At 41.0% G+C, this 23,080-nt stretch overlaps 3 protein-coding genes across 3 annotated transcripts; all 3 read left to right on the top strand.

The window, feature by feature from the left end:
• On the top strand, positions 1-2,978 carry LOC311072392 (interferon-induced protein with tetratricopeptide repeats 1-like). The gene has a single exon (XM_084097370.1). The coding sequence runs from the start codon at positions 836-838 to the stop codon at positions 2,072-2,074; it is 1,239 nt and encodes a 412-aa protein (XP_083953496.1). The 5' UTR covers positions 1-835; the 3' UTR covers positions 2,075-2,978.
• A 5,454-nt stretch (positions 2,979-8,432) lies between these two features.
• LOC311071774 (interferon-induced protein with tetratricopeptide repeats 1-like) lies at positions 8,433-12,389 on the top strand (the record flags this gene model as incomplete). The annotated part of the gene is made up of 4 exons (XM_084096313.1): positions 8,433-8,521; positions 8,618-8,749; positions 9,450-9,453; positions 11,040-12,389. The coding sequence occupies 4 exons, from the start codon at positions 8,433-8,435 to the stop codon at positions 12,387-12,389; spliced, it is 1,575 nt and encodes a 524-aa protein (XP_083952439.1).
• Positions 12,390-14,790: 2,401 nt separating this feature from the next.
• Positions 14,791-16,335, top strand: LOC311072458 (interferon-induced protein with tetratricopeptide repeats 1-like; the record flags this gene model as incomplete). The annotated part of the gene is made up of 2 exons (XM_084097482.1): positions 14,791-14,795; positions 15,009-16,335. 2 exons carry the CDS (start codon positions 14,791-14,793, stop codon positions 16,333-16,335), a joined length of 1,332 nt encoding a protein of 443 aa, XP_083953608.1.
• Between the last annotated feature and the right edge of the window lie 6,745 nt (positions 16,336-23,080).

Here is a 23,080-nt window from a genome sequence, read left to right as displayed (position 1 = left end):
CTACCCCAGACCTAAACCTACCCATAACCGGCGTCTCATATTGACGCTAAAGGGTGCCCTTTGCGTCGGATATTGAAGAAATTTCAAAAGCGTCAGTATATGACGCCCTAGGATGAGAATGCGTTGGTAATATGGTAAATATGCAAATCAATTCAACCATCTGAACAGCCAGCTAGAAATACAGCAGGTCACTCCCCCATGTTATCAATATCAAATGACTAAAAAAGTTTCTGCAATATATGAGCTAATAATTGTCCATGACACTTAAAACCTGCATTTAAAGAGTTCATGCTTGAGGAACAAGGCTTCACTACATTCAAAATACACTTCATTGACGTAAACGAAACCTTAGCCAGAATATAAACTAGAGAACAATCGTGAGCTGACGTGTTTAATGACTGTTCTAGAGAAGAGGGTTGTTTTATGAGTGTGATCATTATAAATACAGAACAATCTCTCAGCAACTCACACAAAGCTCAAATCAGCATTGCTAGAAGGAACATCTCAAACCAGACCACCTCTAACTATTATTATGGAGTAAGTACTTTTCCAATACAAATATGCAAATATCTAGTCTAATGTAGGAATTTAAAGTGATTTACCAGACTAAACTTAAGATTGTGTAAAAATGTTGTGGCTTAGTTGAAATTGTTGATTATCTGTCATGACTGCTGCGACATATTTGTATGTAAACCAAAACACAGCATTTGTAACTCTTCATTAATAGATCTTTATTTCTGAATGTGTCAGTAACTCTAGTCTAAAACAACGTCTTGAGAGGCTGGAGTGCCACTTCACCTGGGATCTGGGGCAACATCGAAATGAGCTCCAGGGGATGAAGAGGAAAATGCAGAATGTGGACCAGGAAACATGCACTTGGCCGGTTCACTATTACAACCTGCTGGGCTACATCCATCAGACTCTTGGCTCCAACACAGAGGCAGTGAAGCACCTGCACAAAGCAGAAAGTGTGATCCAGGAGCAGGGAACAGAAGAGGCAGGAGTCCAGCTTCAGGTCAATAAAGCAAACCTGGCTTGGGTCTACTTCCATTTGGGAGAAATGGATAAGAGCAAAGGATATCTAGAAGATGTGGAGAGGCTTCAGCGAATGCATCCTGCTCCATCTGGATGCACTTTACACCCTGAAGTCAGTGGAGAAAAGGGCTGGACGCTGGTGAAGTTTGACAAGTCCAAGAAGCGCCAGGCGATTGATTACTTTAAGATGGCTTTAAAAGCAGAACCAGATAGGAAGGAATGGCACAAAGGACTTGCCAATGCCATGAGCAGGGCATATATATGGTCTGAATTCACTCCAGAGCTGGACGCTGATATTCTAGAGCAGGTGAAAACCGCATCAGAGATAGACCCAAATGATTTGTTCCTTCAATCCCTCTATATACTAAGAAAGTCTAAGGCTCAGGTCGAAAACATTGAGGAGGAGGTACAAAGTATTCTAGAGAGAACCCTTAGTACCGGAAACTTGGATGGTTTGGGTTTTATTTTCGAATACTTCAAACTAATTTCCTTTGAGAGAGCTATTCAAGAGGGACAGAGGGTTCAGGAAAAGTTCCCCACTTCCACTAAAGTTTTGAAAATCCTGGCAGATGTATACAAATGTAAAGTGTACTCCATGAAGGAAGACAGTCAGGAAAGGCAGGCTTGGGCTCAGAAAGGCATTGGGCTCTTTGAGGAGGTTGTCAGAGATTACCCAGATTGGACAGGAAGGCTTTCCCTTGCAACACTACACTGTTACGCACACAATACTAAGAGAGCCGATGAGATTTACCAGCAGCTTCTATCAGAGGAAGATGATCTCCCTCCTCATACCCAACAGTTACTTTACTATAGTTACGCGTGCCATCTATATCATAATAAAGAGTCCAGAGATCTATATCAGCGTAGATGGCCCAGAGACCAATCAATCGACTATCACATGAAAGCAGCAGCAATCCAAAACATTTCACAAGACAGACAGAAGAGCATAATGCTTCTTAAAAAAACTGTGGAGAATGGCAGAAACTCTCGCTGTGAGGAGATTTCAAAATTTCTAAAGATTGTTCTCAAAGATGCGTAAATATTCTCTTTATTTCACCTCATTTATGCAGCATGAATAGCATAGCATAGCAATAGCTAGAAAAATCACTCAATCTAGATCCAATATCTCAATAGGTGTTAAGCATTAAGTGTAAAGATGCGTCACATTTACCATTGTGGGGTGAATTTTCGTGGGTAAAATCCAGTCATTTCAATAAGAATCCATGTGTTCAAAAGAATTTGCAATAGGTTTAATTTGGTCAGATTTCACAATGGGTTCAAGTTGGTCATGTGGATTCACCGTGTTGATCAAGAGAAAGCTACTTGGTTTGAATGAGACTTCTGTACGAACTGTGCTTCATACATCTCTACATTATTGGAAATAGACTTTTGACCGTGAAATTTCACCAAATGTGACCACAGCTTAAATAAAGGTGTAAATGTATTTGTGTATTGTACATGCATCATAAAATATGATTTCTTAATATGTTATACATTTTTCATGTATTCATTTTTGCATAATATATAACAGCTATTCATATAATACCAATAGCAAGAAACAAGGTATAACATTTTTTTTTTTTTCATAGGTATATTAATGTTGTGGCTTTACATTTCTCATTAAGAGTATTTTGACAGTACAATTTTATCTGAAACAATTTATATTTAATAATTCTTTATTTTTTCTGTATAGTGTAGTGAAGATCTTTTTTAACATTTTAAAATGGCATTTTATAGGGGACTTATATTTTATAATAAGGGCAATGACAAATTATCAAAAAGTATCACACTTCACCTTTATTAGCACACTATGCAGTACTAGATAGATTCCCCTATATGTCTAATTGTCAGAAAAATTGTATCAGCTGATAAAGGAGTTCTCATATGTCTCACTGTAAAACTGTAGCAATTTTCCATCATATTGCCTGTAATAAAAGCACTTGTTAAATGGAACTTGTGACAAAGTTATTCAATAAATCTGTTTATTCCTTATGACTTCATTTCCTGTTTCTGTTCATCAAGGAAAGCGTAAACTGACTTTAAATACACACTGAATCTGATGAAGAGAGAAATAGCTGCAGAATCAGCTGGAAATAATAAAATGTTTTAAAAACAGTGAAATTAACTTTGTAAACAGCAGCACATATTGAGAGTGAAACCGAATATAAATTTGTTGGTAACACTTTACAATAAGATTGTGTTTGTTATCATTAGTTAACTTCATTAGTTGACATGAACTAACAATAAAGCATTCATTAGTCTTAGTGAATAGCAACATTTATTAATACATTATTTAAATCAAAAGTTGTATTTGTTAATATTATTTAATGGACCCAAGCTAACATGAACTAAAAATTAGCAGATTTATTTTGCCTAATGTGGTAGATTTTTCTTTTGTACTTGGAACCTAAATACCTGTGGCGTCTCCAATCGACACCCAAGCGTCTACAGTCGACACTTAATAAATATATCTTCTATTTTAATGCTATTAAAAGTTTAATGGATAACAAAAACAAATTCATGAAAGGAAAATAAGAAATCAAACATATCAAAGAACAAAGAATATTCCTCGAAATTGGTTTTGTCGGCTGTTTGGCCATTTTCCTGATTGCAAGCATTGTGATCCATATTGGGAAACACAGCCCATATTGAACACAAGTTTGATTAATTAACTTTGTCTTTCCATTTGTTACAAGAAAAATAAATAAATAAATAAATAAAATAACGAGTGAGTGTATGTGTGTGTTTGTGTGTGTGTGTGTGAATGAAATCCCGGGTGTGTGAATGAGCAGTGACAGATTAAATACATTTGTATTGAGATAAAGAAATAAGGAGAATAAGGAGGGAGAGAGGTGACAGTGATAGAGAGCTTTTTATTTTTATTTTTTTTAAGCCTTAAGATAAGAACACACGTGGACCAGAGTGAGAGATCATTATGAGGCAGAGTATAGGAGGGAACTGAGAGAAGAAGAAAAAAGGAAGAAGATGCCTTAAAATAGGCATTAGAACAAACCAAAGGCATCAAGAATAATTTTTTGGCAGGAAAAGGAATTCGTAGATAATGAAGGACAGAGACAAGAATTAACAGACCAAAAGAAAAAAATATTATTTAAGAAAACTAAGAAAAATCTTTTTTTTAAAAAAGGAGAAAAACTTTAACTGATTTATTTGGCATTAAAATTAGAAACTTGCAATAAAGAGGAATTAAATATTTCAGTTACCATGTGGAAAGGCCATGAAGTGGAATTGACCCCATCTCTTACTTATCTAAATAGGGCAGGAGATATAACTGCACGAGGCCGGTGGTTTGAGAAGAACATAGTCTGAAGTTACGAACTGATGTGCCTGGGAGAGGACATCATTTGGAAACGAAATATACACATTGACTAGGAGAAGAGACACCGAAGCCATTGTCTGAGGTACAAATCCGAACCATCTTGAGATATCTTCAAAAAACCAAACAGGTACCTGAATTCCTCAACTTGACAGAAAATTGAGAAAACAGATTATAATTTGACTAATTGGTTGGGAATACAGAACAATTGAGGTTAAAACAATGGCTTCGACGTCACCACAAGAGACCCCCGCAGAGCAGCTTTTATCAAAATATCCGATATGTAGAGATGCTATTAAAAACCTATCAAAGAAGTGGGAAAAAAGGACTAGAAAGCTAAACACTAAGTGGCCAGATTTGGCTATGTGCAGGGAAATGGGAGCACTGATAAAAAATTACAAAGTCCATGATAAAAGTAAAAAAAAGGGATGAGAAAAGAGGAAAAGAGCAGGATGTGTTGAATCTCTTTAAAAGCCAGGGAGTAAAATTGATTAAGGGAATTATAGAGAGAAAACAGAAAAGTAACATAATAGCAACCCTTATGCACCACCCTATGATGTAACTGGTAAACAGCTGCCACTGGTGAATGCAACTCCGACAGTACAAGGAAAGGTGGACTTTAAGGACGAACCAACTGAGAATCCTACAGGGAGGGGTCAGCTTCCAATGATATCATCTAATGCTGACCAAGAACCTATGCTGCGGGTTTAGAGGACTAAATAACACCCACTATGCTTGATACAGGGACGACGTTTACGTGCTTAAGCCCAAATTATGCCTCTCAACTCCCTAGATCTGGAAAATACGTAAAGACAGTAGGATTCTCGAGACTGACGAAGCTAATCATTGTACCATGATAAATGACCCCCTTAGAAACTCATGATTGGAAAAGGACTGGTTAGAAAAAACCAAGGGACAGGATGTATATTTGAACTCAAATTATATAATTGTAGGACCAGCAGGGGCAGCATTGCAAATAGAAGAATGTGACTTTACTAAAAGATGGTTTAGGGTAGATGATTCAGTCCCACGTTACTCTATACCTGAATGAAGGGTGTCAAGCGAAAGACTTAGGCCCAATGATGTTGAAAGCCACAGAAAAACAATGGGAAGCCACTGAAAACCCTTTAATTTTTCAAACACCAGATATGACACATCTTACATTTTTATGCGCAACCACCATGATAGGGATCCCTAAATTAATAATAGAGACAGAAAAGAAGCATGAATTGAAGTCAAAAATGGAGGAGCTGATATTGGAGATGGAACAAAAGGTACCAATGCAGTTGTGGTCTAAACATGACACAGATGTGGGCCTGGTGAAGTCAGCAAATCCTGTTAGAATTAGAGTAAAACCAGGAGTTCAGCTGCCAAGAAAACAACAATACCCATTAAGACGTGAAGCAGTGGAAGGAATAAGAAAAACAATTGAAGGATTGGTAAAGGCTGAAGTGCTGGTTAAAACTACTAGTTATTGTAACACTCCCATTCTACCAGTTGAAAAGGCCAATAAGTCCAAAGTAATTGATGTGGCACCTCTTTTTTCCTTCACTTACCAAAGTAAACAATATACATACACTAGGATGCCCCAAGGACACTCACCACATGTCTTGAACCAAGTCCTGAAGCTTGATTTGGAAGATCTAAGACTGGATAAAACATATGGCATATTATAGCACCAAATTGGATAATGTTGCTCAAGGCTACCCATCATGCTATCAACAAGGCTTAGCTGTATATTTTTCTTGATAAAGCTTCTGCTGTCGCCATGAGTTATCCAGTCATAATATATACTCATCATAAAGTTGCTGATTTAATAGAACAAGGACGTTTTGTTTTAACCCAAGCTAGGGTTAATACTCCACTTTACCAACCTATCCTGATATTACAATAAAGAGATGTGCTGCATCAAACCCAGCTGATTTTGTCCCACTAGAGGGGGAGGGAGCACCTCATGAATATGTTTCTGCCTCTCTGGCCTTTACTCGTCTGAGACCAGATTTGGAATCAACACCAATTGTTGATGCAGACGTGGACTATTTTGTAGATGGCTCGTGCCTCAGAGACCACTTAGGCAATCGTGCTGGTTTTGCTGTTGTACAAAGAGATGGAGACAATTTAAATTCTGTTGTGATGCAGCATTGTGAACATCCTTGCTCAGCACAACTGGCCGAACTAAAAGCACTTACTGAAGCTTGCATGTTGGCTAAAAACAAAGTAGCCAACATCTATACCTATTCTGCATATGCCCATGACATGTCATCTCTTTGGTGCAGTATGGAAACAAAGAGGATTCAAAAAGAGTGATGAACCCCAATCCAACATGGGTACCAAATTACTAAACTAATCACAGCTATGATGTTCCCCACCAAATTGGCCATTATCAAGTGTCAGGCTCATAAAAAAGGCAATGACTTTGTGATTAAAGGCAATAATGCGGCCGATATACAGGCTAAGCAAGCCTCATGATGTCAATTAGCAGTTATGGCACTGTCCGTTCTGATCCAGCCCCTACCTACTGTAGACAGCATTGCTCAAATGCAATCCAGAGCCTCTCCATCTGAAATACATTTATGGCAGCAAAGGGACGCTAACAATATATGGAGATCACTGAAGGCCATATGATAGCCCCCACCCCATTGCTTAACATTTTAATTCCAGATGCGCATGGTTTTGACCATTAGGCAAGGGGGGAGATTCTGATAAAGATAAGAAGTCAAGGATTCTGGTCACTATACTTACAAACAAGTGTTGATGAATTTCTAAGTGAATGTGAAATTTGTGCACAAAATAATGTCAGAAAAGGAACAGCAACTCCAATAGGCTCTATCCCAGTTCCAAAAGGACCTTTCAAGCATTTAGTGTTGGATTATGTGGACATGATAAAATCAGTAAGAGGAAAAAGATACATAGACAGTTATTGTAGACAGATTTAGCAGATGGGTCGAAGCAAAACCCTCAGCAGACCAAGGAGCACAAACTGTGATCAAATTTTTAACCAGAGAAGTCATCCCAAGGTTCAGCATACCATCTCAGATTAGCTCTGACAATGGATCAGCACTTATCCAAAGAGCAGTAAAGACAGTAATACAACAACTAAGGATACAACAAAAACTGGGCTGCTAACGCGTCAACGGAACAATTAAGACAATCAAACTGGTCAAATAATTCCATACTGCCCAGCGGAAGGTTTAGCAATGTTGGGGAGTCACTATTACCAAAGATTTTACAATTAGAAAGGGTGGGGAAGTGAATGCAAAAATCTTGATGTAAGAATAGACCCAACCTAGACACATCATTAGAGTATGAATGCTTTAACAAAACTAATGGTCGACAGGAAATGGGGACATTCCAAGACAAGTGAGCCATAATATGGCACCTAGACAAAGAAATGTATTATGACCCAAATGTGTATAAATCTTTCAGCATAATATATGCCACAGCAACAGTAAACAATAACATGACAATAATGAATGTTCAAGAGAATTGTGAAAACGCCACATTGACTTTTCCTTTGATAGAACCCCAAGAAAATCAAAATGAAGCAATAGCTGACTATTTTTGGTTGTGAGGAGGTAAGCGACTAAGAGCCACCTCTGTCAGAGTAAGATTGGCTCAGGAATTGGGAATTGTAGACTGGGATCATAATGATATGGGAACACTGGAGAAACTTAATAGACAAAAACGCAGAGTTAAGAGAGCTTATGTCCCAGACCCTAAAGTAACGATAGATTCAATTGGACAACCAAGGGGAATACCCCATGAATTTAAAGCTAGAAATGAGATATCAGCAGGTTGGGAATCCATACTTGTATGGATATTACCAAATAAGAACCAAGAGTGCTATATTTATTATACCCAGCAGAGATTTATTAACTACACGGATCAAGCAATGGATGCCTTAGGCCATTAGCTGAAACACACCAGCAAAATGACATGGCAAAATAGACAAGCTCTGAATTGGCTACTGGCAGAGAAAGGAGGGGTGTGTGTGATGTTTGGAACTGACTGTTGTACCTTTATTCCAAATAATACAGCCCCTGATGGAGCTTTTACTAGGGCCATGAAGAAGTTGAAGGATCTAAGACAAGAGGTTGCTGAAAATGCGGGGAGAGACAGACACGTTGGATACTGGTTTGACTCTATATTTGGGTCCTGGAAAGAATGGTTCATTAAGGTGGGAATAATAATTGCTGTGGCTGTTGTCATTTTTCTTTTGTTGTTCTGCTGTGTTGTGCCTTTTCTCAGATCCATGCTAGCCTATGTGGCCGCCAAACAGATGATTAATGTGTCAGTCAAACCATCAGGAGTTGACATCGGGTGCACAAACTCAGGAATGTACCCAATTGGGCCAGGACTGGACGAGCTAGATGACTTCCTGTAAGAAGTCCTGATGAAGGAGTAAGGAAGAGGGTGCCTTGTTATTTTTGTTTTTTACTTTACCTTTATTGGGTTTAACAATTTGACACTGTTTTTGATAGAGAGGGAGGTAACCACAATTTTGGGGGTAAAATTAGATAGACCATTAGAACATGGGTAGAGTAGGGAGTTAGTTAGAGGGGTTATTTTTGTTTTTTGATTTGGTACAAGGGCTCCTTCCAGAGCCATATAATCTTTTTACATATAATCCTACTGAGTATATTTTATATAATCACACAAACTGTTTATGTGAATGAGAGGGGACGATACAAGGTTTGAAGCAGGTCATTGCCTGTGGTACGAGGTAAGGCAACCAGATATAAAGGGAAAAGATAAGAATGTTTTTACTACTTTTTATCACTTATTAATCACTTTACTCGCTATTAAAGAGTTCTTTTAATATTTTAAATATTTTTATGAATTAAATGTTTAGTACATGCATTAGACTACTGGAAAATGTTTCCACGGGGTAAAAAGAGAAATTAATTACAAGCGCGGTCGCCAATTGCCGGACCAGCACTCCAGGCCACCAGAAGCGCCTGTGCAGTTCCTCTGGCACTGTGGGACAATCCTAACTTCAAGTCTGTATACTGAGATATGTTGGAACACTGGAAATCAAATGTTTGAAGTAATCTATCCCTTCAAAGTGATGATCCAACAGGAAGGTGAGATCTTTTACTCCACTCCAGTCAAAGGGGGGTGGAGATGTTTGGTCTCATTATTCCTCCAGAGTGTACCTTTGTGATGAAAGCCTATTGATAAGAAAGATGGATGGTCTATATTGGCCATGATTGATAGATAACAGAGAGAGGTTCATTCATGAAGATACATTCTGGGACAAAAGTGAAGGTGGGACTACAGTTAGTCCCAAAAGGGGGATGTGCTGGAGAATTTCCCTTGTCTCATGTAAAAGTCTGAATGTAGTAATACCAAGCAGAAAATAGGTCACAAGGATAAGAGAATGGAAAAGTACCCAAAAACCTGTAGGAGGGATGCAGGTGTTGGGAGGCACTGGAAGAAAAATGTGTTATATAAGATGTTTTGAGATGTTCCACCAATAGAAGAAGGTCTAGGGGAAGATGTTTTAATGGTGGCAAGGATACAAGGAGTGGCAAAAAAGAAGAGATAGATATGAGGGTGCCCAAGCGATAAGAAAAAGGTATAAGATATGAGGACTGGGAATGGTAACTTTAGATGTCCAGATGGCCAGCTGGCATCTCACTTTGTTGCTTGTCAATAAAGTTAATTCTTCTGAGGCCTGGAACTTCGACTCTGAAAGATTTCTTTGAGACCCGAACCAAAAAGACTTTGAATTTGCCACAACATCGACAACTGGCTTCGAGTTTTCTAACCCTAACTTGCTCCCCTAACTAACTTGCTGAGAATATTCAGAGAACATTTTGGTACATTTTGTTTAAATGTTAGAGTGTTAGGCCTAAAAGGTGAGTAAGGTTTAGATGTTAGAATCACGGTTAGTTTAAAAGATAATTTACTATCTTATCTACTAAAAATCCATCACACTAACATTAACAAATCTTATTAAATACTGTAACAAATGTATTGCTCATTGTTCATGTTAGTTCATGTTTATTGTAAAGTGTTACCAACTTTTTAATATAATATGGTAAATATGCAAATCAATTCAACCATCTGAACAGCCAGCTAGAAATAAAGTAGGTCACGCCCACATTATATCATTAATATCAAATGATTAAAAAATGTCTGGAATATATGATCTAATAATAATCCATGACACTTAAAATCTGCATCTAAAGAGTTTATGCTTGAGGAAGAAGGCAGGCTCTAGACTTTGTCACTGTCATTACGTAAACTACACTTCATTGAAGTAAACAACGAAACCTTAGACAGAATAGAAACTAGAGAACAATCATGAGCTGACGTGTTTAATGACTGTTCTGGTAGATTAGAAGATGGTTTTATGAGTGTGATCATTATAAATACAGAACAATCTCTCAGCAACTCGCACAAAGATCAAATCAGCATTGCTAAGGAACATCTCAAACCAGACCACCTCTAACCATTATTATGGAGTAAGTACTTTTCCAATACAAATATGCAAATATCTAGTCTAATGTAGGAATTTAAACTTCATGTAGTTTTAATGTAGGACTAAACTCAAGATTGTGTAAAAATGTGGTGGCTTAGTTGAAATTGTTGATTATCTGTCATGACTGCTGCAACATATTTGTATGTAAACCAAAACACAGCATTTGTAACTCTTCATTAATAGATCTTTATTTCTGAATGTGTCAGTAACTCTAGTCTAAAACAACGTCTTGAGAGGCTGGAGTGCCACTTCACCTGGGATCTGGGGCAACATCGAAATGAGCTCCAGGGGATGAAGAGGAAAATGCAGAATGTGGACCAGGAAACATGCACTTGGCCGGTTCACTATTACAACCTGCTGGGCTACATCCATCAGACTCTTGGCTCCAACACAGAGGCAGTGAAGCACCTGCACAAAGCAGAAAGTGTGATCCAGGAGCAGGGAACAGAAGAGGCAGGAGTCCAGCTTCAGGTCAATAAAGCAAACCTGGCTTGGGTCTACTTCCATTTGGGAGAGATGGATAAGAGCAAAGGATATCTAGAAGAGGTGGAGAGGCTTCAGCGAATGCATCCTGCTCCATCTGGATGCACTTTACACCCTGAAGTCAGTGGAGAAAAGGGCTGGACGCTGGTGAAGTTTTACAAGTCCAAGAAGCGCCAGGCGATTGATTACTTTAAGATGGCTTTAAATGCAGAACCAGATAGGAAGGAATGGCACAAAGGACTTGCCATAGCCATGAACACGGCATATATAAAGTCTGATTTCACTCCAAAGCTGGTGGCTGATATTCTAGAGCAGGTGAAAACCGCATCAGAGATAGACCCAAATGATTTGTTCCTTCAATCCCTCTATATACTAAGAAAGTCAGAGGCGCAGGTCGAAAACAATGAGGAGGAGGTACAAAGTATTCTAGAGAGAACCCTTACTACTGGAAACTTGGGTGGTTTGGGTTTTATTTTCGAATACTTTAGACTAATTTCCTTTGAGAGAGCTATTCAAGAGGGACAAAGGGTTCGGGAAAAGTTCCCCACTTCCACTACAGTTTTGAAAATCCTGGCAGATGTATACAAACGTAAAGTGTACTCCATGAGGGAAGACAGTCAGGAAAGGCAGGCTTGGGCTCAGAAAGGCATTGAGCTTTTTGAGGAGGTTGTCAGAGATTACCCAGATAGTATCAGAGGATGGATTTCTCTTGCATCACTACACTGTTACGCACACAACACTGAGAGAGCCGATGAGATTTACCAGCAGCTTCTATCAGAGAAAGATGATTTCCCTCCTCATACCCAACAGTTTCTTTACTATAGTTACTCGTGCCATCTATATTATAATAAACAGTCCAGAGATCTATATCAGCGTAGATGGTCCAGAGACCAATCAATCGACTTTCTCATGAAAGCAGCAGCAATCCAAAGCATTTCACAAGACAGACAGAAGAGCATAATGCTTCTTGAAAAAACTGTTAAGATTGGCAGAAGCCCTCGCTGTGAGGAGATTTCAAAATTTCTAAAGATTGTTCTCAAAGATGAATAAATATTCTCTTTATTTCACTTCATTTATGCAAGATGAATAGCATAGCAATAACTAGAAAAATCACTCAACCTAGATCCAATATCTCAATAGGTGTTAAGCATTAAGTGTAAAGATGCGTCACATTTACCATTGTGTGGTGAATTTTCGTGGGTGAAATCCAGTAATTTAAAAAAGAATCCATGTGATCAAAAGAATTTGCAATAGGTTTAATTTGGTAAGATTTCACAATGGGTTCAAGTTGGTCATGTGGATTCACCGTGTTGATCAAGAGAAAGCTACTTGGTTTGAATGAGACTTCTGTACGAACTGTGCTTCATACATCTCTACATTATTGGAAATAGACTTTTGACTGTGAAATTTCACCAAATGTGAACACAGCTTAAATAAAAGTGGAAATGTATTTGTGTATTGTACATGGATCATGAAATATGATTTCTTAATATGTTCTACATTTTTTATGTATTCATTTTTGCATGACTTACAACAGCTATTCAAGGTAACATTTTTTTTTTTTTCACAGGTATATTAATGTTGTGGCTTTATATTTCTCATTTAGAGTATTTTGACAGTAGTAGCCCATGTACAATTTTATCTGAAACAATTTATATTTAATAATTCTTTCTTTTTTTCTGTATAGTGTAGTAAAGGTCTTTTTTTTAACAACATTTTAAAATGGCATTTTATAGGGGACATGCATATTTTATAACAAGGGCAATGACAAATTATCAAAAAGTGTCACACTTCACCTTTATTCACCCCCTGTATTTAAGACATTACACTATGAAGTACTAGATATAAATAGATTCCCCTATATGTCTAATTGCCAGAATAATTGTATCAGCTGATAAAGGAGTTATCTCTATCCAAGCATATGTCTCACTGTAAAACTGTAGCAATTTTCCATCCTATTGCCTGTAATAAAAGCACTTGTTAAATGGACCTTGTGACAAAGTTATTCAATAAATCTGTTTATTCCTTATGACTTCATTTCAGGTTTCTGTTCATCAAGGAAAGCGTAAACTGACTTTAAAAACACACTGAATCTGATGAAGAGAGAAATAGCTGCAGAATCAGCTGGAAATAATACAATGTTTTAAAAACAGTGAAATTAACTTTGTAAACAGCAGCACATATTGAGAGTGAAACTGAATATAAATATGTTGGTAACACTTTACAATAAGATTGCATTTGTTATCATTAGTTAACTTCATTAGTTGACATGAACTAACAATAAAGCATTCATTACTCTTAGTGAATATCAACATTTATTAATACATTATTTAAATCAGTCGACACTTAATAATCTTTTTACTCTAGCGCTGCGTCTACAGTTGACAACTGGCTTCGAGTTTCGTAGCCCTAACTTGCTCCTCTGACTAACTTGCTGCGCAGCAATAATAACCGACAGACTTCAGACAATGCCTTCGAACATGCTTTAATCACAGCCGGAGGATCTCAGACAAATTTCAGAGAGAATCCCACTCACAAAATGAATACATCAGGTTTTATAGGATAAAGACAGACACAACAATAAGATCAACGTGACTAACTCATGTCACCTTGACACCTTCTTTCAATATGATTGGTTCAGTTTGTAAAAGCAAGCCCCCCTCTTTCACCCTCTGTTACTGGCGTGAGCAAAATTATCTCGAATCATCAGAAAAAATAAAGAAAATGGTTAAGAGTTCAGTTGATTACTCAATATGACATGAAACAATTCAAGACAGTATATTTTTGATATTGTCATGGTCAGCACTTCAGAATTTTCAATGGACACAATATTCAGAGAACATTTCGGTACATTTTGTTCAAATGTTAGAGTGTTAGGCCTAAAAGGTGAGTAAGGTTTAGATGTTAGAATCACGGTTAGTTTAAAAGATAGTTTACTTTCTTAACTATTAAAAATCCACCACACTAACATTAACAAATCTTAATAAATACTGTAACAAATGTATATTGCTCATTGTTCATGTTATTTCATGTTTATTGTAAAGTGTTACCAAATTTTTAATATAATATGGTAAATATGTAAATCAATTCAACCATCTGAACAACAGCCAGTTAGAAATAAAGTAGGTCACGCCCACATTATATCATTAATATCAAATGATTAAAAAATGTCTGGAATATATGATCTAATAATTATCCATGACACTTAAAACCTGCATCTAAAGAGATTAGATGTCATTATTCATTGAAATAAATAACGAAACCTTAGACAGAATAGAAACTAGAGAACAATCATGAGCTGACCTGTTTAATGACTGTTACGGTAGATTAGAAGATGGTTTTATGAGTGTGATCATTATAAATACAGAACAATCTCTCAGCAACTCACACAAAGATCAAATCAGCATTGCTAGAAGGAACATCTCAAACCAGACCACCTCTAACCATTATTATGGAGTAAGTACTTTTCCAATACAAATATGCAAATATCTAGTCTAATGTAGGAATTTAAAGTGATTTACCAGACTAAACTCAATATTGTGTAAAAATGTTGTGGCTTAGTTGAAATTGTTGATTATCTGTCATGACTACTATGATATATTTGTATGTAAACCAAAACACAGCATTTGTAACTCTTTATTAATAGATCTTTATTTCTGAATGTGTCAGTAACTTTAGTCTAAAACAACATCTTGAGAGGCTGGAGTGCCACTTCACCTGGGATCTGGGGCAACATCGAAATGGGCTCCAGGGGATGAAGAGGAAAATGCAGAATGTGGACCAGGAAACATGCACTTGGCCGGTTCACTATTACAACCTGCTGGGCTACATCCATCAGACTCTTGGCTCCAACACAGAGGCAGTGAAGCACCTGCACAAAGCAGAAAGTGTGATCCAGGAGCAGGAAACAGAAGAGGCAGGAGTCCAGCTTCAGGTCAATAAAGCAAACCTGGCTTGGGTCTACTTCCATTTGGGAGAGATGGATAAGAGCAAAGGATATCTAGAAGAGGTGGAGAGGCTTCAGCGAATGCATCCTGCTCCATCTGGATGCACTTTACACCCTGAAGTCAGTGGAGAAAAGGGCTGGACGCTGGTGAAGTTTAACAAGTCCAAGAAGCGCCAGGCGATTGATTACTTTAAGATGGCTTTAAATGCAGAACCAGATAGGAAGGAATGGCACAAAGGACTTGCCATAGCCATGAACACGGCATATATATGGTCTGAATTCACTCCAGAGCTGGACGCTGATATTCTAGAGCAGGTGAAAACCGCATCAGAGATAGACCCAAATGATTTGTTCCTTCAATCCCTCTATATACTAAGAAAGTCTAAGGCGCAGGTCGAAATCAATGAGGAGGAGGTACAAAGTATTCTAGAGAGAACCCTTAGTACCGGAAACTTGGATGGTTTGGGTTTTATTTTCGAATACTTTAGACTCATTTCCTTTGAGAGAGCTATTCAAGAGGGACAAAGGATTCGGAAAAAGTTCCCCACTTCCACTACAGTTTTGAAAATCCTGGCAGATGTATACAAATGTAAAGTGTACTCCATGAAGGAAGACAGTCAGGAAAGGCAGGCTTGGGCTCAGAAAGGCGTTGGGCTCTTTGAGGAGGTTGTCAGAGATTACCCAGATTGTGTCAGAGGATGGATTTCTCTTGCATCACTACACTGTTACGCACACAACACTGAGAGAGCCGATGAGATTTACCAGCAGCTTCTATCAGAGGAAGATGATCTCCCTCCTCATACCCAACAGTTACTTTACCATAGTTATGCGTGCCATCTATATTATAATAAACAGTCCAGAGATCTATATCAGCGTAGATGGCCCAGAGACCAATCAATCGACTATCACATGAAAGCAGCAGCAATCCAAAACATTTCACAAGACAGACAGAAGAGCATAATGCTTCTTAAAAAAACTGTTAAGAATGGCAGAAACTCTCGCTGTGAGGAGATTTCAAAATTTCTAAAGATTGTTCTCAAAGATGAGTAAATATTCTCTTTATTTCACTTTATTTATGCAACATGAATAGCATAGCAATAACTAGAAAAATCACTCAACCTAGATCCAATATCTCAATAGGTGTTAAGCATTAAGTGTAAAGATGTGTCACATTTACCATTGTGCGGTGAATTTTCATGGGGGAAATCCAGTAATTTCAAAAAGAATCCATGTGTTCAAAAGAATTTGCAATAGGTTTAATTTGGTAAGATTTCACAATGGGTTCAAGTTGGTCATGTGGATTCACCGTGTTGATCAAGAGAAAGCTACTTGGTTTGAATGAGACTTCTGTACGAACTGTGCTTCATACATCTCTACATTATTGGAAATAGACTTTTGACTGTGAAATTTCACCAAATGTGAACACAGCTTAAATAAAAGTGGAAATGTATTTGTGTATTGTACATGTATCATAAATATGATTTCTTAATATGTTCTACATTTTTTATGCATTCATTTTTGCATGACTTATAACAGCTATTCATATAATACCAATAGCAAGAAACAAGGTAACATTGTTTTGTTTTTTTTCACAGGTATATTAATGTTGTGGCTTTACATTTCTCATTAAGAGTATTTTGACAGTAGTAGCCCATGTACAATTTTATCTGAAACAATTTATATTTAATAATTCTTTCTTTTTTTCTGTAGTGAAATAAAGGTCTTTTTTAACAACATTTTAAAATGGCATTTTATAGGGGACTTATCATATTTTATAACAAGGGCAATGACAAATTATCAAAAAGTGTCACACTTCACCTTTATTCACCCCCTGTATTTAAGACATTTAAGTAGCACACTGTACTAGATATAAATAGATTCCCCTATATGTCTAATTGCCAGAAAAATTGTATCAGCTGATAAAGGAGTTCTCTCTATCATGTCTCACTGTAAAACTGTCGCAATTTTCCATCCTATTGCCTGTAATAAAAGCACTTGTTAAATGGACCTTGTGACAAAGTTATTCAATAAATCTGTTTATTCCTTATGACTTCATTTCCGGTTTCTGTTCATCAAGGAAAGCGTAAACTGACTTTAAATACACACTGAATCTGATGAAGAGAGAAATAGCTGCAGAATCAGCTGGAAATAATAAAATGTTTTAAAAACAGTGAAATTAACTTTGTAAACAGCAGCACATATTGAGAGTGAAACCGAATATAAATTTGTTGGTAACACTTTACAATAAGATTGCATTTGTTATCATTAGTTAACTTCATTAGTTGACATGAACTAACAATAAAGCATTCACTATTCTTAGTGAATATCAACATTTATTAATACATTTGTGGCGAGGGGGGCGTGGTTTTGCGAAGTCTGTAGCAGGAGAGAAAGGAGGGGGCCGATCGGTGAGTAAGTAGGTCAAGTGCAAAATGATGAACACCTGTGTCTGATTGCAGTGATTGGCGTGGAGAGACCGGATATAAGCCAGCATTTGGGAGGAGGAGGGAGAGAGAGTTGGACTGAAACCTCACGGGACGTTATTGCCTTTTTGGAGTGAAAGTTGTCTTTTGTTTTGTATTTTTGTGTGAGCTGTGCGTGGCACGGTGAATGCGCTACGTGCGCCCTTTTTGTTTATTTACTTTTGATTTACAATAAAGTGTGAGTGTTTCAGTCACGCCGACCCCTGTCTTCTTCCTTCCTTACCCATACGAACATTGAACCTCATTACACTGGTGCCGAAAACCGGGAGGGAAGAAGATCGCCGCCGCTATGCAGACTCCGCCAGGTACGCCATTTGCGGACATCATTCAATCGCTCGCGGGTCTTCACCAGGAACATCACCAACATCTGCTGGCCATAAAAGAGGAGCAGGACAAACGGTTCGAGGCGCTCCTCCGTGGCCAGCATGAAGACCGCGAGCTGTTCCGGAGCTGGATAGACCGGGAGGTTAGGGCCGTCCCCCCAACATACAAAGACTCGTCCTCGCCGATACCTCTCAATAAAATGGGTCCCCAGGATGATCCGGAGGCATTCCTGGAGCTATTTGAGAGGTCGGCTGAGGACCGGGGATGGCCCTCGACGGACTGGCCAATGCGGCTGATACCCCTGCTGTCAGGAGAGGCGCAGGTGGCCGCTCACCAACTGCCAGTCCAGAATCTCCTGGTCTATCAGGACCTCAAGCGGGCCATTCTTCAGCGGGTTGGCCGGACTCCAGAACAACATCGGCAGAGGTTCAGGACACTGAACCTCGAGGAGTCTGGCCGACCCTTCATCATGGCCCAACAGCTCCGGGACTCATGCCGCAAGTGGCTGATGGCCGACGGAAGCGACGTCGAGGAAATCATCGACCGTGTGGTACTGGAGCAGTTCGTGGCGCGGTTGCCACGAGAGACCGCGCAGTGGGTCCAGTGCCACCGCCCGACGTCGCTGAACCAGGCCATCCAGCTGGCGGAGGACCAAATGGTGGCGTGCCCGGGGGTCGGCGAACCCCTACCATCCGCTTCTCTCTCTCTCTCTCTCTTTCTAACCCCCCTCCTAAGCCCTCTCCCCTTCCCAGGTATCGGGGAAACCTTCCGCCGAGGCCAGCTCCAAGGTGGAGGACAGGGGGAACCGCGGAGCCGGTAGCTTCCCCCAGGCCTCTTCCCCGGGGAGGGGGCCCATCGAGGGGGGGATTCCCTCCACAGGCTGCGCTACCTCTCTCTCCACGCCAATCCCTTGACCCGCTTCCTGCCACTGGAGCGGCGGGGAAGCCCGGGCCGGCTTGTTGGCGCTGTGGGGACCCGGGTCATTTTATCGACCGGTGTCCGGTGATGGAGGTGGGGACGCTGATCCGGGTCCCCGACGCGCCGCAAGCTGCCCCTGATCAAGCTGGCCTGTACCAAATACCTGTGAGTATAAAGGGGGGTACTTTTCAGGCTCTGGTGGATTCAGGCTGTAACCAAACCTCTGTCCACCAAAGCCTGATTCAACCTAAAGCATTGGATAATGGCCGCATGGTTAAGGTACGGTGTGTGCACGGGGAAGTGGTGAATTATCCGTTAATGCCTGTGGATATTCAATTTAGGGGACAAAAGCATAGTGTGGAGGTGGCGATTAACCCGCACCTCCGGCATCCGCTGATTTTGGGGACAGATTGGCCAGCGTTTAATGAGTTATTGGGTTACTTATGTGCGGATGCTTCTTGGCTAAAAAAAGATAAGAGGAAGGTGGCGATTGCTCAGTTGGGAGAAGCTGATCCGGAACCTCTGGGTACTGGTTCAGGGGAACAGAGCGCACTGGGGAGAACCATCCTCACAGAGCGCGATGATTTTCCCCTGGAACAGTCCCAGGATGACACGCTGAAACATGCCTTTAATCAGGTTCGCTCTATCGACGGCCAGCTTCTCCACACAGACCAACCGCTCACCTATCCGTATTTTACAATCATAAAAGATAAGTTGTATCGGGTAACCCAAGATGCCCAATCAAAGCAGGATACAACTCAGTTGTTGGTACCTAAAAGCCGTCGGGAAATGCTTTTCCAGACGGCTCATTCTAATCCAATGGCAGGGCATTTAGGACAAACAGCGACACTTAACCGTCTCATGGCCCGTTTCTTTTGGCCGGGCATTCACGAGAATGTACGCAAGTGGTGTGCGTCTTGTCGTGAATGTCAGTTGGTGAATCCACCGGCCAACCCAAAAGCACCATTGTGCCCTATTCCGTTGATGCAGGTCCCCTTCGAACGAATTGGTATGGACCTCATCGGGCCATTAGAACGGTCAGCACGGGGACATCGCTTTGCTTTAGTCCTGGTGGACTACGCAACGCGATATCCTGAAGCAGTTCCGCTTCGCAATATTTCCGCAAATAGTGTGGCGAGCGCTCTGTTTCAACTAATCTCCCGGGTGGGAATCCCGAAAGAGATTCTCACCGATCAAGGCACGGCGTTTATGTCACGAACGATACGCGAACTTTACGGATTATTGGGCATTAAATCGATCCGGACCAGTGTCTATCACCCACAAACAGACGGGCTGGTCGAACGATTTAACCGCACTTTGAAATCCATGATTCGAAAGTTCGTACAAGAAGACGCCAAAAATTGGGATCGGTGGTTAGAACCCCTCTTGTTCGCTGTACGGGAGGTCCCGCAAGCCTCCACGGGGTTTTCCCCCTTCGAGCTTCTCTATGGGCGTCAGCCCCGCGGGGTGTTAGATGTCCTTAGGGAGACTTGGGAGGACGGACCTTCAGCTAGTAAAAATGAAATTCAGTATGTCCTGGACCTGAGAACAAAACTCCACACTTTAGGGCGGCTGTCACGGGAGAATTTGTTACAGGCTCAGGACAAGCAAAGTCGGCTGTACAACAGGGGGGCTAGACTGCGTCAATTCACACCGGGAGAGAAAGTGCTTGTATTACTTCCTACCTCTAGCTCAAAATTACTCGCAAAGTGGCAAGGACCGTTTGAGGTTACACGGCGAATTGGAGATCTCAACTATGAGGTAATACGAACAGATAGGGGCGGGGCACATCAAATTTACCACCTCAACCTGCTTAAAAAATGGTTTGAGGTGGAATCAGTGATGCTGGCGATGGTGGTGAGCGGAGAGGAGGATCTCGGTCCAGAGGCGAATGTCAAAACGAAATCTCTCGCCCTGGCCGCTGGGGGAGACCACCTCTCACCATCCCAGCTCACTGATGTGCATAATTTACAAGCAGATTTTGCTGATGTGTTCTCGCCCCTGCCTGGTCGGACGGACCTCATTCAGCACCACGTTGAGACAGAGCCGGGCGTGGTGGTTCGCAGCCGGCCGTATCGACTGCCAGAGCACAAAAAGAAAGTTGTGCAAAGCGAATTAGAGTCGATGCTAGAGTTGGGAGTAATAGAAGAATCTAACAGTGACTGGGCGAGCCCGATAGTTTTAGTTCCTAAAACGGACGGCTCGATCCGGTTCTGTGTAGATTACAGGAAGGTGAATGCTGTGTCGAAGTTCGACGCTTATCCAATGCCAAGGGTGGACGAATTGCTTGATCGGCTGGGTACTGCTCGATTTTATTCGACATTGGACTTAACCAAGGGATATTGGCAGATCCCCTTATCTCCATTATCCAAAGAAAAAACAGCTTTCACCACGCCGTTTGGGTTACACCAATTTGTCACTCTTCCTTTCGGGTTGTTCGGGGCTCCGGCAACGTTTCAGCGTCTGATGGACAGGATTCTCCGACCGCACGCTGCATATGCCGCTGCCTACTTGGATGATATCATCATCTATAGTGGTGACTGGCAGCGTCATATGCAGCAGGTGCGGGCTGTCCTGAAGACGCTGAGACGAGCTGGGCTCACGGCCAACCCGAAGAAGTGTGCAATTGGGCGGGTGGAAGTAAGATATCTGGGCTTCCACTTGGGTCATGGACAAGTGCGTCCCCAAATTGATAAGACAGCAGCGGTTGCGACTTGTCCGAGACCCAAGACCAAAAAGGAGGTTAGACAGTTCCTGGGGCTGGCGGGTTATTACAGAAGGTTTGTGCCTAATTATTCGGACCTCGCCAGCCCGCTGACTGATCTAACTAAAAAGGAGGTACCAGATACGGTCCATTGGACGGAGCAGTGTCAGCGGGCTTTTACCCAGATAAAGGCTGCTTTATGTGGCGGACCGCTCTTACATGCCCCTGACTTTTCTCTCCCTTTCATCCTACAGACCGACGCGTCGGACAGAGGGATGGGCGCGGTCCTGTCCCAGGAGGTGGAGGGTGAGGAGCGGCCGGTGCTGTACATCAGTCGGAAGCTCTCTAAGAGAGAGACGGTGTACAGCACCATAGAAAAGGAGTGTTTGGCCATCAGATGGGCCGTTCTCACCCTCCGCTACTACCTCTTGGGACGGGAGTTCACCCTCTGTTCGGACCACGCTCCCCTGCAGTGGCTCCACCGCATGAAGGATACCAACGCGCGGATCACTCGTTGGTATCTCGCTTTACAGCCTTTTAAGTTCAAGGTGATCCACAGGCCGGGTGTACAGATGGTTGTGGCTGACTTCCTCTCCAGGAGGAGGGGGGGGGAGGCTGCAGGCCGGATGGCTCCCCGGCCTGAGTCGGGCGGTGGGGGTATGTGGCGAGGGGGGCGTGGTTTTGCGAAGTCTGTAGCAGGAGAGAAAGGAGGGGGCCGATCGGTGAGTAAGTAGGTCAAGTGCAAAATGATGAACACCTGTGTCTGATTGCAGTGATTGGCGTGGAGAGACCGGATATAAGCCAGCATTTGGGAGGAGGAGGGAGAGAGAGTTGGACTGAAACCTCACGGGACGTTATTGCCTTTTTGGAGTGAAAGTTGTCTTTTGTTTTGTATTTTTGTGTGAGCTGTGCGTGGCACGGTGAATGCGCTACGTGCGCCCTTTTTGTTTATTTACTTTTGATTTACAATAAAGTGTGAGTGTTTCAGTCACGCCGACCCCTGTCTTCTTCCTTCCTTACCCATACGAACATTGAACCTCATTACAACATTATTTAAATCAAAAGTTGTATTTGTTAATATTATTTAATGGAACTGAGCTAACATGAACTAAAAATGAGCAGATTTATTTTGACTAATGTGGTAGATTTTTCTAGCCTACCTGGAACCTAAATACCTGTGGCGTCTCCAATCGACACCCAAGCGTCTACAGTCGACACTTAATAATCTTTTTACTCTAGCGCTGCGTCTACAGTTGACAACTGGCTTCGAGTTTTCTAGCCCTAACTTGCTCCCCTGACTAACTTGCTGCACAGCAATAATAACCGACAGACTTCAGACAATGCCTTCGAACATGCTTTAATCACG

The sequence above is a fragment of the Abramis brama genome (genome assembly GCF_963993115.1).
Source record: "Abramis brama genome assembly, chromosome: 21".
NCBI classification, from domain to species: domain Eukaryota; kingdom Metazoa; phylum Chordata; class Actinopteri; order Cypriniformes; family Leuciscidae; genus Abramis; species Abramis brama.
This window is presented reverse-complemented; position numbering and strand designations above follow the sequence as displayed.